At 45.9% G+C, this 15,762-nt stretch overlaps 1 protein-coding gene across 1 annotated transcript in view; it reads right to left on the bottom strand.

Moving 5' to 3' along the window:
- TOLLIP (toll interacting protein) overlaps positions 1-10,065 on the bottom strand; it is a 43,302-nt gene extending 33,237 nt beyond the window's left edge. The window contains exon 1 of the mRNA XM_075928212.2: positions 9,908-10,065. Within this exon, the coding sequence (XP_075784327.1) occupies positions 9,908-9,940 (33 nt within the window). The 5' untranslated portion in view covers positions 9,941-10,065. The remainder of the gene's footprint in view (positions 1-9,907) is intronic.
- Between the last annotated feature and the right edge of the window lie 5,697 nt (positions 10,066-15,762).

The raw sequence follows: 15,762 nt of genomic DNA, 5'->3' as shown, positions 1-15,762 counted from the left end.
AGCTCTTAGTCAAACTCGCTTGTTGGTTTTAAGGTGGGGTTAGAATAAACAGATTCCACCAAAAGGAAGTCAGTGCTAGAGGGTGTGAATGGAAAATCTGTCACCACAACTAAGATTAAAGTCTATGTAACATGACAATTGCCCTCAGTACCAGTCCAACAAGCCAGAATTAAAAAAAAAAAAATTCCTAGCAACTAGAATAGGGTAATAAAGAAACTGAAGACCTATAGGCTTAGCAATTTTTCTTCATAAACAAGACTATTGTAAGTGCTGGGCACCTACCGTTCTCTTTGAAGGAAGGACTGTTTTAGGCCATATTAGTATTAGGAACTTTTGCCTCTACAAGTCAGGAGTTTGAGAGATATTTATAGCATTTCTATGCTGGCAACTTAGTGTAACAGTGCTTTTATCAGTATAGCTTGTTTGGCTAGCAAATAAAGATAAGCTATACCAGCAAAAGTACTTATCTTATAGCATAAACTGCATCTACAATGGAAGGGCTTTGCCAGAGTACTATAATGGACTGATATTTATACTGGCAAAACATTAAACTATAGATCTAGACTTCAATACATGTTTATACAACATCTAACATAATAAATACCCCAATCCTGAGTGACGGCTCTAGGTACCACAGTGATATAAAAAATAATAATGGAGGGCAGGTGATACAGTCATTTGAAAGGACTACATTTCCAGACAAAAACACTATTAAAACAGTCATAGTTGAGATTAACAGTAAAATACAGGATATAAATATTGAAATTATCCCCAAGAAAGACATTATAAACCTAGAAAATTCAGATTTGCTTCAAGTTTACCTTAACATGTTAAGATACAAAAGCGGCAAGGAGTCCTGTGGCACCTTATAGACTAACTGAAGTGTAGGAGCATAAGCTTTCGTGGGCAAAGACCCACTTCGTCAGATGCTTGCATCTGACGAAGTGGGTCTTTGCCCACGAAAGCTTATGCTCCTACACTTCAGTTAGTCTATAAGGTGCCACAGGACTCCTCGCCGCTTTTGCAGATTCAGACTAACACGGCTACCCCTCTGATGTTAAGATACACAAACACAAAGTTAGCACATCAAACATCTTTAAGTATGCCTTGTAGAAATTCTATGCAATACCATAGTTAGGCTTGAATCATTTTAGCATTTGAGATTCCAAATTAAATTAACTGAAAAAAATTGAAGTTTTTCACCCCTCCCCCACCAAGATCATCAGGGCTTGCCAGCTACATCGTTCTGCGCTCTGTGCATGTGCAGATCATTCTGCGCCGGCTCTTCCAGGGTGTAATCTACTCGCCACGGGCGAGTAGATTACATTATTTGTCGAGCCCTCAAGATCATTATGAGGCACAGTTAAGTTTGCTCATGAACTTCAAAAGAGAAGTGTGAGTAGGCTTCAAAACACCTAGAAATACAATCTCGCTCCTCTCCTATCCAATGAAAATCCAAAACCGAGATCAGGTCCTGAAAACAAAGACCTTTGCTGCTGTTGCCCTTGTAGTTTAAGCAGCCAATCTCTGCTGTCTCTTGGATCAGCTGTTCCTGTTATATGCTGGGAAGCCACTGCCAGAACCGGGCATCCCCTGTAGCCACTATGAGTAGGCTGGGAAATCTGAAGCCTTTCTCCTCACGTATGGCTCCTGGAGGGGGAAGCATGGCATATGCATCCCTGTGAATCTACATCTGTGAAGTAACCAAAACAGATCTCCACAATCTCCATTTAAAAAAAAAATCTTACTCCTTCCATTTATTAAAAAAAAAAATCAAGATGTTTGCAGTTCATCTTCTAAACAATACTGTTTAAGTGATGTGGTAACAGCTAGCGCACTACATGTTTCACCAGCAAGCTGGTGACTGACTACAAAATCCTCTCTGTTGTCCCCTTGGCACAGACTTGCACATTTTCTGTATCAATTTGTTGAGGTTTATATAAAGCAACAAAGACTTGCAGAGAGTGTTTGTTTCCCACAATGAAAGTGCACAATTGGAGTGTTGTCAATGTTGTGCTTTGAAACCAGTTCTAAACAGAATTCAGAATATGAAGTACTAGTCAAAGAATAGTAACAGAAGTTGAGTAGAACTAGAAAAGCTTTCAAATGGCAAACATCAACAGTTTTCATTTCTAAATTAAAAAATACAGAGCAAAAAAAATCTACTTGTATAATGATTTGTTTAGGAAGAAGTACTTATCACATTCTGTTTATTCTTATAAAGTTGAGCTGATCAGTAGAATGAATTTATCTGAAAAATGGCATTAGTAAATAATGTCATGAGTTGATTAGGCTTTTCTTGCACTTTAAAATCTAATTTAATGTATCAATTTCCTTAATATTTATATTCTAGCAGCTATATACTTTCACATTTGAAGTGGATATGATATTATACATTCTTAACTAAGAACACTCTTGACTGAAAAATGTATGTCATATTTTCATTTCAGAGCTGGCTATAAAGAATGGTAGATGAAGCAACTATTATGCATTGAGCGTAGGGATGTTAAATTTAATCAACTGACTAGTCGATGGAATTTTCATCGCCTCAGGCAGTGTGGGGGCAGAGGGGGTTGCCACTGTCTGCAGCGGCCCAGGCTCACCTTGGAAAGAAGCTGGTCCGCAGCAGCAGCCCGTCTGCTGGGGGCTCTGAGCTCCCCATGGACAGAGGCTGTGCCACATCCCACAGAACCTGGGCCCGCAGTAAGCAGAGGCTGCTCCCTGGCAGCAGCCCCTGTCCATGGGGAGCTCGGACCCCCCCCCCCCAGAGACAGGAGCTGCTGTCACAGAGCAGCCTCTGTCAGCAGGGAACTCGGGTCCCTCACAGACTGGCTCCACCTGCCTCCCCGCACTGCTGCCTCTGTATGGGTACGTCTACACTGCATCCCTAGTTCGAACTAGGGATGCAAATGGAGACAACCAAAGTAGTTAATGAAGTGGGGATTTAAATATCCCGCGCTCCAGTAACATGATCTCGCCGGCACCCTAGTTCGAATCACAGCTGATTCGAACCAGGAAGTGCGCGCTGGGATGCGTTAGTTGGGACTAAAGCCCTTAGTCCGAACTAATGTTACTCCTCATTTTTTTAGGCTATTTTTTGAGGATATTTAAATCCCCGCTTCATTAACTACTTTGGTTGTCTCCATTTGCATCCCTAGTTCGAACTAGGGATGTAGTGTAGACATACCCATAGAGAGGTAACAGCATGGGGTGGCAGAGGCCTCCCTGGGAGTGGAGCCAGGAGCGCACTTTCTGCTGGCCCTGCCCACATGGACTATCGAATAGTCATGTAACCGCTAAAATTTCATGCAGCTACACAACTATTCAGTTACACGATATCTAACATCCCTAGTCAGTAGCTGAGGGAACCGATATCCTACAATCGTGGCAGCACCTTAAAGGGAAAGCGTGGCCACGGCAGGAGCGCTGCTGCACCTACCAAGAATATGTGGGAGAAGATGAGAGAAAACTGTTGTGACTCCTATGGATTCTCCATGGCCAGATCCAGTTAGAAAAATTGATACAATGCCAGAGATGCATCAGACACACACACACCTACAGTAAGGTGGTGCATAAGCTGGCTAAACTGGAAGGACAGGGCAGATAACATATGACCAAGATCTATAGTCAACTTGGTCTACATAGGATCTACAATTGCCATAATCAGGGTTTGCAAAGCGGCAGCGAGCCCCACTTGCCAGCCGCACGGTTTTGCGTGGTTCTGCACATGCGCAGATCGCTCTGCACCAGCTCTTCCGGGTTGTTTGTCGAGCCCTGGCCATAATGACCATTCACTCCACCAACAAGTGGTGTTTTTTCCTGTTAAAGTAGCAATTAGAAAGTTAAGTGGCCAAAACAAAACCCTTGTTACCACAGAGTTATGATTCTGTGGGTAGGGCCCTATCAAATTCACAGCCATGAAAAAAACATTTCACATATCATGAAATCTCATCTCATCCCACCTGTGAAATCTGGCCTTTCACCCTATACTATATGGATTTCATGAGAGACCAGACCAATGTCAGCAAGGTGTGGGGGAGTCACCAGGCCCTGTACCCCATCCACAGTCAAATGTCCCTCAGCCAGCAAGTAGTACAGAAGGTTAATTGGTTGACAGGGACACAGTGTGGAACAGATTTGTCGACACTAGCCAGAAGCATCTTTGAAGAGGGCCCTGATCCTCCCCCTGTACTCCAAGCCAGCCAAGACTGACCCACTCCCAGCTACTAGTCCCAGCCCAGCTCCTTCTCCAAGCCTCTATCCTGCTTCCTGAGCAAAAAGTGTCACTTAATCACACCCCCTTACGGGTTCAAGTTACAAAGGGTATCAGCCATTGTGTATGCACAGGAGGCTGGGGCAGCCTCCCTTACTGGAAGTCACACCCAAAATTCCCATCACCATTTAGGTATTGGTGCAGTGCCCAGGAGAACCAAGGCACACAGAAGTTACTCTAGGACAGTAGAAATCACATGCAACTAGGGATGTTAAAATTAGATCAACTAAATGAATAGTTGATGGAATTTCTATCGACTATTCGATTAGTCGATAAGGGCACTTCTGCTTTGAAATCTAGCAAGAGCCCACTGTTGCTACATTTCCAAGGTGGAAGTGCCATGCGCCATTCCACCTCTGAAATGTACAAGAGCCCCAGGAGGGCCTTTAAGTCCCTCGCTGATCCAAGATTCTATGCAGCGCTTTCACTTTGAAAGGGACTCTTGTACATTTCAAAAGTGAAACGCTGCCGCTGTGCCCCTACCCCTCCCACGGAACTGGCTTTTAAGCCAGCTCCCCCCAGCACTCCCTCCTCCCCGCCCCCCGCTGCCTCTTTCTGCTAGAGACAGCGGCAGGGGAGGAGGGGGGAGTGAAAAGCAAATAGTCAATTAGTGTGTCAACTATCCAATAAGCTTATCGGATAGTCGACTACTTGCTTACAGCCCTACATGCAACATAACAAGGTGAATGAAGCCCCCACTTTGTCACACCAATGTTTCTCAAAATAAGGGGGTTAACCCAAAAAGGAGCTTCAAGGTTATGGGGGCGGGGGTTACATCACATTGCCACCATAGTTCTTCAGAGTTGAGCAGCTGGATAGCAGCAGCTGTTGGCCAGGTAACCAGCTCTGAAGGCAGCATCCCACCACCAGGAGCACAGAAGAATGGCAATACATACTATGTCAGCCTCACTTCCACACTGTTGCCTTCAGAGCTGGGCAGCGGGAGAGTAGCAGCTATGACTGAAGCCCCATGCCATATATCAGGTCAGCTTTACTTTTGCATTGCTGCTGGTAGTAGCTCTGCCTTTGCAATGAGGTTCCTGGCCAGAAGCCTCCACTCTACAGCTACTCAGCTCTGAAAACAGTGCTGGCACCAGCAGCAGCACAAAAGTAAAGATAGGGTGTTATTAGGATGGGGGAGAAAAATTGTTCTCCTTGGCCTCTGAGGATAGGACAAGAAGCAATGGACTTGAACTGCAGCAAGGGAGGTTTAGGTTGGACATTAGGAAAAACTTCCTAACTTTCAGGGTGATGAAACACTGAAATAAAATGCCAAGGGAGGCTATGGAATCTCCATCACTGGAGATATTTAGAGCAGGTCAGACAGGCATCTGTCAGGGATGATGTAGATAGTGCATGGTCCTGCTCTGAAGAGGAGGAGGATTACAGGGCTAACTCCAAATGTTAAGGAGCTTCAGAGGGCTGCTGTGAGGGTAGGGGACAGGACTTAATGACCTCTTGGGGGGGCAGAGATGGAAACCAGTGCTTATGGGGAGCTGGCTTTTAAGCTGTCTCCCTGCACGTGCCAGTTCCCACAGATCTGCCTGACCCCCTCTTAACTGCCTCCCACAGAGGCAGCACTGGCTCCCATAGAGCTGTCTCCTCCCCTCTCCTCCCCCCCCCCCACACACAGCTACCTCTGTTTCAGCTAGCTCCCTGCAAGCATCAGCTCCAGCCTGCCCCCCATGTGTAAACATGGAACTGCTGAAAAAAAGTCAGCAATTACAGATTTACAAAAACAAATGTTTGCGAGCATCCCTACTTGATACTCTGGAAAGGCACTAGCTATCTCTAGAATACCCAAGAACCCCTTTGTTAATACAGAATTAAGGTTGAGTGAGGGTTTTTTTTGGGGTGGGGCAAGGGGGAGAATACGAGGGTTGCTATTTAGTTAGTATTATAGGGCATGGCTTTTTACATCATGAAAAATCCAATTTACCTATTGCTTCTCCACTACTTACCGCTCTTCACAATCCTCAGTTTAACTATTCCTATGAGGAAACAGCATTTTGGAGAACTGACATCTTAAAATTTCTGGCTTTTGCCAACTTGGGTCAATAGAAAAGGTCAAGCACTATCAGCATAAATTCAAGCTCTGGACACAAGTGCTTTCAATAAAAAATTCTATCAATAAAAAATTCTATAAAGGCACTAGTTAAAATGTATTATTTTACTTCTGCTGAATTAATTATATGGACAGCTAGATCAGAGACCAACTAGATTCTGTAATGCTTACTTACAAATACAGAAATGACTGCCTTGATCAAGTCTGATAGGAGTCAGGATCTCACTCAAAACAATCTTTGTAGCTATTTACAAATAGACATATGAGTCTCACAACATCCAGATCAAGGCCATCTTATCTATGAAACGAGCGTGAAGAACAACTACAGCTTTTGGAGAATAAAAAAAAACATCACTGACGTTTTGAATAAGTTCAAAACTAATGTTCCATTACGATGATTGATATAAAATGTGTATTTTTAGAGATTTAAGCTCTGGGCTCCGTGACATCTGGGCTCTACTGCTCAGCTACAGGTTGGACCTCCCTGGTCTGGCACCCTCACGACCTGTCCAGTCCTTGAGGGATTTTGCTGGACTAGAAGAGGTCATTTGTGGACCCCCTGCTGCTGCCAGCTCCTCACCTCCTGCTGGCCCAAATGCCCTGCGGACCCTGCTGGGCAGCCATCACTTCGGTGGCTTTGGGCCACATCTCACATGCCAACCTTGGACTCCAGATCCCGACAGGCAACTGCACATGCTGAGCTGGGGCTCCAGGTCCCGCAGGCAGCCATGCACACTGCACTGGGGCTCTGAGACCCGCCAGATAGCTGCATGCCATGGATCCCTGCCCCACCAAGCTACCACAGCTCCCAACCCCACCAGACAGATACACGCATGTCTCCCCAATCCCGCTGGCCAGACCTGCTGCCACGCGCTGATAGCAGGCTTGTTGTGGGCACCCCAACTGCTCTGTCGGCCCTGCAGGAATCCTTGTCACTGGCCCTCCACTGGGACGCTCTGCTCCTGCAGCATCCATGCTGCAGCATGAATGTTCCCATCCCAGTTAAAAGAGTTCCAACCTGTACAGATTTACTGAGTAACTCATTAATAAGATAGTGAACCTCTGTGTCTTACTTTCCTTTAGTGAAAAATGTTGATTTAGGACTAGGCTTCTAATTCACATTGAGATTTGCTTTAAAAGTATGTGTCTGTGAGAGAGGAGAGGAGGAAATGCTTCTCAGAATTTCAGTACTGATTGCACTGAGAAGTTTTGAATTCTTCCACATCATCCCATGCATCATTAAACCTTCCTTTCTTCCAAAGTTTTTTGCGTAGATCCAAAAGTCTTGTCTGCTAACAGAAAGCCTTTGAGTCAATCAGGGTAACTTTCTGAAAACATATTTCTTCAGTAAATGAGCACTAAGTAGCTCTATCTACATTAGTTTGCACATTTTCTGACAGCAGTATTCCCACAGAGACCACCACTATATCACAACTACGATGAAGTTGTAAATGTTTGCCTTAACTGCTGAAAAATATTAAGTGCATAGAGGCATTATAAGCATCCACTTCTTTCCAATCAGAAATTCTGAACCAAAATTTATTGCAGAACCCAAACTTTATCCTTGACCAAGCAGCAGCAGGATAGCTAGATGATATTTACCATCACTGGGCACTGGCATTTCAGGTCTAAGTGCATCCCTCTGCAACACAGTTAAATTAGGATTCCTCATACATTCTTTCCATTAAGAACATGAGAGAACAGTAAGTCAAAAGTTAATTTATATCCAGAAAAAGCAGCACATCTTTAGTAAAAGAGCTCTGAGTGATAAAACAGTCAGGAGCTCCAACTTAATGATGAGATACTGTGTCACCAACAAACATAAAATGGACTGCAAAAGGAGCATTTTAAGGAATCATTAATTTTGTATTCTCGCAGATATAATTTGAAATCCAACCAACAGATTTTTTTAATGGCACCTCTCATATCCACCACACTTGTTAAAGATACAAGATACTGATCATATAATAACTACAAAGAAAAATACAGCTGCCACTAAAATTCAGCCATAGCTCACATATTAGAATTTATATTGTTGTGAAAGGAAGATTATTAGTCAAGACACCAGACTATCAAGAGCTTCAGGAATATTCCACTTAAGCATTTGCTACTGATAGTCAAAAGGAACTTCAGTTTTCATCATCCGATAAACTAAATGACAAGCTTTGTATCTTATTAAATATGTATAAATGAGCTACAAATTGGGAAGCATGTACATAAGATTGAATATGCTGACTGCTGACACCAATGCTATTGTGTGCTGCCAGGTACCCACACTTGAAAAATCTTGGAACTATTCCTGCTTGGATAAACTACCATCAACACAAAGGTCACATTCTCTAGTCTACAGAATAGGGTTGGAGGAACCTAATATTTAGTGCTTTAGCACCCTTTAGTGGTTATTTACTTGTACTACAGTTTGGGAAGAAGTCACCCTTCAAACTATAGGGAGAGAAATATAGAAATTGTGTCTTATCTTTTGTTATGGAAAGAGGAACAGAAAGGGGAATTATGTATTCCAGACACAGAGCAGTTTTAGGAATCAACAGAAGTCTATTAATCACTTCTCTCAAGAGTGATAGAAATGTAGCCGTGTTAGTCTGGGGTAGCTGAAGCAAAATGCAGGACTATGTAGCACTTTAAAGACTAACAAGATGGTTTGTTAGATGATGAGCTTTCACGGGCCAGACCCACTTCCTCAGATCAAATAGTGGAAGAAAATAGTCACAACCATATATACCAAAGGATACAATTAAAAAAAAAGTGAACACATATGAAAAGGACAAATCACATTTCAGAACAGGAGGGGGATGCAAGGGGGGGGGGAAAGGAAGGTAAGTGTCTGTGAATTGATGAAATTAGAGGTGGGGAGAGTGGGATGTCTGTGAGCTAATGGTATTAGAGGTGATAATTGGGGAAGCTATCTTGGTAATGGGTAAGATAGTTTGAGTGTTTGTTCATTCCTTCCCCGAGAGTGTCACTCAAACTATCTTACCCATTACCAAGATAGAGGTGATAATTGGGGAAGCTATCTAGCCCCCTCCCGTCCACACACACACACACACACACACCCCTCCACCACAGATGTCCCCACGACAGAACAGAGACAGACAGCTGCCCCCTAACGTCTCATTTCCTTCCCAGCAGCAGGCAGCCGTTTGGGAGCAGGGAGGGCGCCGCACGCCGCTTTGCGCTCCCCCCGGGTCCCCTTTTCGCCTCCTCTGCCTGATTAAGGGCTACGTTGGGGGAAGGGGCAGAGCCCCCCGGGGCCTCGTGGGGGGAGGGGACGATGGGCAGAGTCCCCTAAAGGCCCTTCTCCCGGTGGGAAGACGGGGCAGACCCCCCCCCCCCACACACACACACGGGGGGGGGAGCTGCTGGCAGTGGGGGCCCCTTGGCCCGAACACTAGGGGCGAAGGGCGGGGGCCGCACAGCTCGGGGGGGGGGGGGGAGCTATGGCGAGAGGGCAGCCGCTGGGGCCCACGGCCAATGGTGGGAAGGACGGAGACCGGGCCCGGAGGAGACCCCTTGTTTCCCACCCCGCGTGGCCCTGGGCAGCGATTACTTACCGAGCCCCGCTGGGTGCTGACAGTGGTCGCCATAGCGGGACCCCCTTTCTGCCCGAGCAGGCCGCCGCCAACCGACCCCCAGCCCCACCGCTCCGGCGTCAGCTGAGCACAAGCCTCGCCCCGCTTACTCGGCACTGCGCCTGCGCGGCGCAACGGCTTTTCCCCCCTCTAAACTCCGCCTCCACGCCCAAACCGCTAGATAGCCCATGCGCACGCGCCGCCCGGCGGGTTGCCACTGATCCCGCCTCCTTTGGGGGTAATGCGCGTGCGTAGCTCAGGTGGTTCCGGCCCCTGCCTTTGAGAAGGGTTGGGTGGGCGAGAGGAGCCTGCGGTTGGCGCATGCGCATGCGACATGGTTGGGACAAAGCGTTCGTGCGAAATGTCTCTCAAACGGCTCGACTACGCCTGTGCACCGGGGAGTGCCCTTTCCCTCCGCCTCGCTCTTCGCGGGCGACAGGCGCAGAGCCAGCCGGCACGGAGGAGACGCTGGGCCTGCAGGGGGCGCTGTGCCATTAGCTATGGGCGAGGGGACGGTGCAGCCGGGCTTCTGCTTGGGGATGTGGCATGGGGCTGGGCTGCAGCAGGGACTCTGGCCCTTGCTGCCAGGGACCGAGGTGCTAGGTCGCTCAGATGCGACGTCTGTTGAGATCTGGAGAGGGCTGTTCGTAGCACTAGTTATGGAGTGGCTACCGTGACACGTGTGCGCTGTGACGTGGGCATGGATGTGTGCACTGTCACGTGTGTGTCTGTGTGTGTGTGTGTGTGTGTGTACTGTGTGAGGAACGTGTGTGTGTGTTGTGACGTGGTAGACACGTGTGCTGTGTGTGTGTCCTCTGCAATTTTCACAGTCTCTTTTGCGGAAATAAATCTGCTCTTATTTACTTACCTCCCCCGAGAAGATAACAGCAGATGATTGTAATACTTTTTTTTAAAAAATGAAACAACCATTTGCTTACATAGTCAGACTCCTTTCCACAACAACGCAACCCCGTTCTATATCTAGGGAATTTTCTACACTTACGGTAATATATTAAGTCTTAACCCATGGTTTGTTAAATATAAGGATTGCTAAGTATTATTGGCATGAAATGTTTTTATTGCCAGCTATATTGGCTTGCTGAATACTTTATTGTGCTTTGTCTATGATTTGTACTTAGTTATTTTCTGCAAGGTTTTTTCACTTTACTAGAAGGAAATACTGGTTTTCTGTTCTACATCTTAAACAGGACAATAAACCTAAATTAGAATTTTCTGTACATTTGACATTTCTTTAATCAGATACTGATGTGCAAGAAGTAGCATGTAGTAATACACCTGTAGGTTAACAGAAGTATTATTTGACTTTTTTGAAAGTTTTTTATTTAAAAAAAGATATACTGTAATTATATTTTTTCTGAAAAATTAAAATTGGGCAAATGTCCAGGTATTGGGCAAATGTCCAGGTGAGACTTATAAATGGGCACATACTTTCCCACAAAGTTATTTTGTCACAGTGGTATAAAATAAATTCATCTTACAAGACTGCAAAAACAGGTTTTTAATTATGTAATATTTTCCCTATAACTTATTTTGGAACACGTCATGTGAAAAGACTAGAAGTAAAGAGCCCTCCCCATTTTGAAAAATATATTCTCATCATTGTTGTTAAACAATATATTTAATATCCACGTTATTTAAAAAAAACACATGAAACCCATCAGTACTTTAATTCAACCACAACCATTTGAAATATATGTGTTTTGACAGCTGTAACAATTCTAGATCTCATAATATTCTTGCCTATAGTGCAAGCTGTGAACAAAATATTGCATCTTTGGAGCACATGTTGATGGCCAAAAGAAAACAATCACCTAGTTTTCCACACACTAATAATACAGGATATCTGAAGTTTAGCAATGTTTTGTGCCTTCTAGCAACTCTCCAAGGTTCATCTGGAAATGTTCACTGATTAGCACTTTCCAGGCAAGGACTCCACTGTGAGAGACCACTGCACCCAGATGTCACTGCATTGCACCAAAAAGAGCCCAATACTAAAACAGCCACTGTCCCTACACCTACCAAAAACATCCAGGCAAAATCACCCTTCAGTAAAATGGCCTCTATGCTGGTGTGATATTGCACCAACACTCTGCCATCACTCACCAAAAAGGCCACTGCTCACCTGCCAAAATGCTACTGTGTAAAGAAAACTTTCCTCCATCCCAAGATAGACCTACGCAGAGACATCAGACTCAACAGTCCCATATTGTGATTCCATCCTCCCCTGCCAAAATGACCATTGCCTTGTCCTAAGGCACCACCACACTGTACACAGACACTCACATGCCTTGCTAAATACATCACTGACTGCCTCATGTGAGACGACCTCATTCAGCACAATCCGCCACCCAGAAAGAGCCACCACACTGGAACACTACCTTTCTGTGTGTGGTGTCTTTGTTCCAGATCACCAAAATGTTCATTATGCCACACAGGGACACTGCCACTGAATGCTAAGACTCCACTGCCCACCCCAAGATGCCTCCATCTGAGATAGCTCCACCCTGCCCCAATACAGCCTCTTCCAAGATCCCTCTCACAGAGAGACACCAATGATCCCACACTCAGGGTGTGTCTAGACTACATGCCTCCTTCGACGGAGGCATGTAGATTAGCCAGATCGGAAGAGGGAAATGAAGCCGCGATTAAAATAATCGCGGCTTCATTTAAATTTAAATGGCTGCCCCGATCTGCCGATCAGCTGTTTGTCGGCAGATCGGGGCAGTCTGGACGCAACGCGCCGACAAAGAAGCCTTTCTTCATCGGCACAGGTAAACCTGGTTTCACGAGGCTTACCTGTGCCGATGAAGAAAGGCTTCTTTGTCGGCGCGTTGCGTCCAGACTGCCCCGATCTGCCGACAAACAACTGATCGGCAGATCGGGGCAGCCATTTAAATTTAAATGAAGCCGCGATTATTTTAATCGCGGCTTCATTTCCCTCTTCCGATCTGGCTAATCTACATGCCTCCGTCGAAGGAGGCATGTAGTCTAGACACACCCTAAGACACTACTTATTCAGAATCACCTGCCTTGCACTGAAACACAACCATCCTACTCCAAGGTAATATTATTGTGTATGTCATGACGACAAGGTGCTTGAACTCATTGGAATACGGCATGGCCATATGTGGGTAAAACATTACCTCCATCTGCTTGCACTGAAGGGCTACGTCTACACTGGCCCCTTTTCCGGAAGGGGCATGTAAATTTCAGCAGTCGTCGTAGGGAAATCCGCGGGGGATTTAAATATCCCCCGCGGCATTTAAATAAAAATGTCCGCCGCTTTTTTCCGGCTTTTAAAAAAGCCGGAAAAGAGCGTCTAGACTGGCCCCGATCCTCCGGAAAAAGTGCCCTTTTCCGGAGGCTCTTATTCTTACTTCAAAGTAGGAATAAGAGCCTCCGGAAAAGGGCACTTTTTCCGGAGGATCGGGGCCAGTCTAGACGCTCTTTTCTGGCTTTTTTAAAAGCCGGAAAAAAGCGGCGGACATTTTTATTTAAATGCCGCGGGGGATATTTAAATCCCCCGCGGATTTCCCTACGACGACTGCTGAAATTTACATGCCCCTTCCGGAAAAGGGTCCAGTGTAGACGTAGCCAAGTAGTATTAGGAGAGGGTGACAGCGTGACACTAAAACATCATCACTATCCCTCTGCATTAAAACAACACATCAATTTGACCACGAAACATCTAGGGATGTCAATGTGTAGCTGACTACATGATTAACTGATAAGCCTGGGTTTATTGGTTAATCCTATTGACTATACACATTCCTCCCCACCTTGCTGCCTCTGATATAGCGGCAGCAAGGTGGGGAGGTGGGAGTTGGTGCCCATGGGAAGCTGGCTTTTAAGCTAGCTCCCCACAAACAGAGTCGCCTGTTCTCGCCCTCCCTTCCCCCCTCCATGCTGCTGACTCTGATAGAGGGTAAGTGGGAGGAGGGACAGGCAGGAGCTGGTACAAATGGGAAGCCGCTTTCAAGCTGACTGACATGTATCATCTCCCATAGAGCCACTTGCCCCTTCCCTCCCACCCTACTACCTCTTTATCAGAGGCACCAGCATAGGGTGAAGAGGGAGCAGAAGCAGGAGCACATACATGTGGGGAGTTGGCTTTTAAGCCAGCTCTCCACGTGTGCCAGCTCCACAGAGCCGCCTGCTTCTCCCTTGTGGTCTCTTGCAGGGGCGGGGGTGGAGGTGGGGGGCAGGCAAGAGCCGGTGCTCGGGGGGAGCCATCTTAAAACCCGGCTTCTCATGTGCACCGCCACCACCTTCCTCTTCCCTCGACACTGCTGCCTCTATCAAAGGCAGCAGTGCAGAGCGGGGAGGCTGCAGCAAAGTCCCTCACAGAGAGGAGCTACCGCTCTCCCATGCTGCTGTCTCTGATACAGAGGCAGCAGTGTGGGCTAGCAGGGGACTCCCCAGGAGTTGGGCCAAGAGCACACTGAGTGCTGGCTCCACATCCAGGGACTATCAAATAATTGTGTAACTGCTAAAATTTAATGCGGTTACACGATTATTCAGTTAACCAATAGCCAAAACCCCTAGAAACATTCCCATCGGAGTTTGCTGAAATGCTATGATGTGGCATGTCAATATAGCAGCTGAACACCATTGCCTTGAACCAAATGTAATTGTGGGATAGTAGAACAAGGCAACAGTGTAACATCGCTACAGCCTTGCACAGAAAAATCATTGTGATGCAGTGCAACAATATAGTACATCATCATCACATCGTGCAGAAACAGCATCATACAACGTGACACAAGGGTGATGGTGTGGGGATCACCATTACCATTCTCTTGTGCCAAAACCTCATAGTGATGCAGTGCTACAAAATGAAGGTGAAACATCTACATTGCATTACTTTAAAACCCCATCCATATAAAGCGTGGTGACGTGAGGGTAAAACGTGTCCCTTGCTCGATGAAGAAACATCATTACAACATAATGCAGTGATGGGATAATGAAACATCATCCTCACATTGCACTGAAATGTGGCTATTATGACGTGTTACGGTGGCACAACAATGAAACATTGCACTGAAATACCATGGTTACACAGCACAACTATGTGAAAGCTGGCCACATAACTATCACCTTGCACCAAATGATCATGGCAATGCATCAGTGTGATAGGGCACTGAGAAATCTGTTCTACTGCACTGAAATAGCATTGCGGTGCCACAGCAGAGCAACGGGACGAGGAAATATCACCATCACTTTCCACTGAAACTTTGTGATGCACCACTGCATCAGGGCATTAAGATGTCTACAGCATATTACAATGTGGCACAAAATCATGGCAGCTAAACACTGCATTGAAACAGCATTGTAATGCAGCGAGGATATGTAGTGGGGAAACATCATCATTGTCACCTTATGCTGAAATGTTATCACTGTGTTGAACACAGCAACCTGATACTATGCAGTGACATAGGCCAGGTCCACACTACGGGGGAAGGTTGGCTTAAAGTTCCCAATTCCAGCTATGTAAAAAATGTGACTGGAGTTGATGTACCTTAAGCTGAGCTTCAGGGAGGTCAATAGGAAAAATATTTTCTTCCTCACGAAGAGTAGGAGTACCGGTGCCGACAGAGGCATCCTTGGTGTTCGATTTAGTGGGTCTTTACTAGACCCACTAAATCACACACCAAAAGATCGACCACCGCAGTGTTGATCTTCCCGCAAGTGAAGATGTGGGCATAGTAGTGGAATAGCCCTATCATACTGCTACAAAATGTCACCATAGTACCGCACAGAAATATGGCAGTGGTACATCACCTCCCAAGTTATGTTGTTAGCATTTCCACAGATTC

This window comes from Pelodiscus sinensis, chromosome 5, assembly GCF_052426305.1.
Source record: "Pelodiscus sinensis isolate ZL-2025 chromosome 5, ASM5242630v1, whole genome shotgun sequence".
In the NCBI taxonomy this organism is placed as follows: domain Eukaryota; kingdom Metazoa; phylum Chordata; order Testudines; family Trionychidae; genus Pelodiscus; species Pelodiscus sinensis.
Note: the sequence above shows the minus strand (reverse complement) of the source record. Positions and strands in the feature narration are given on the sequence as shown.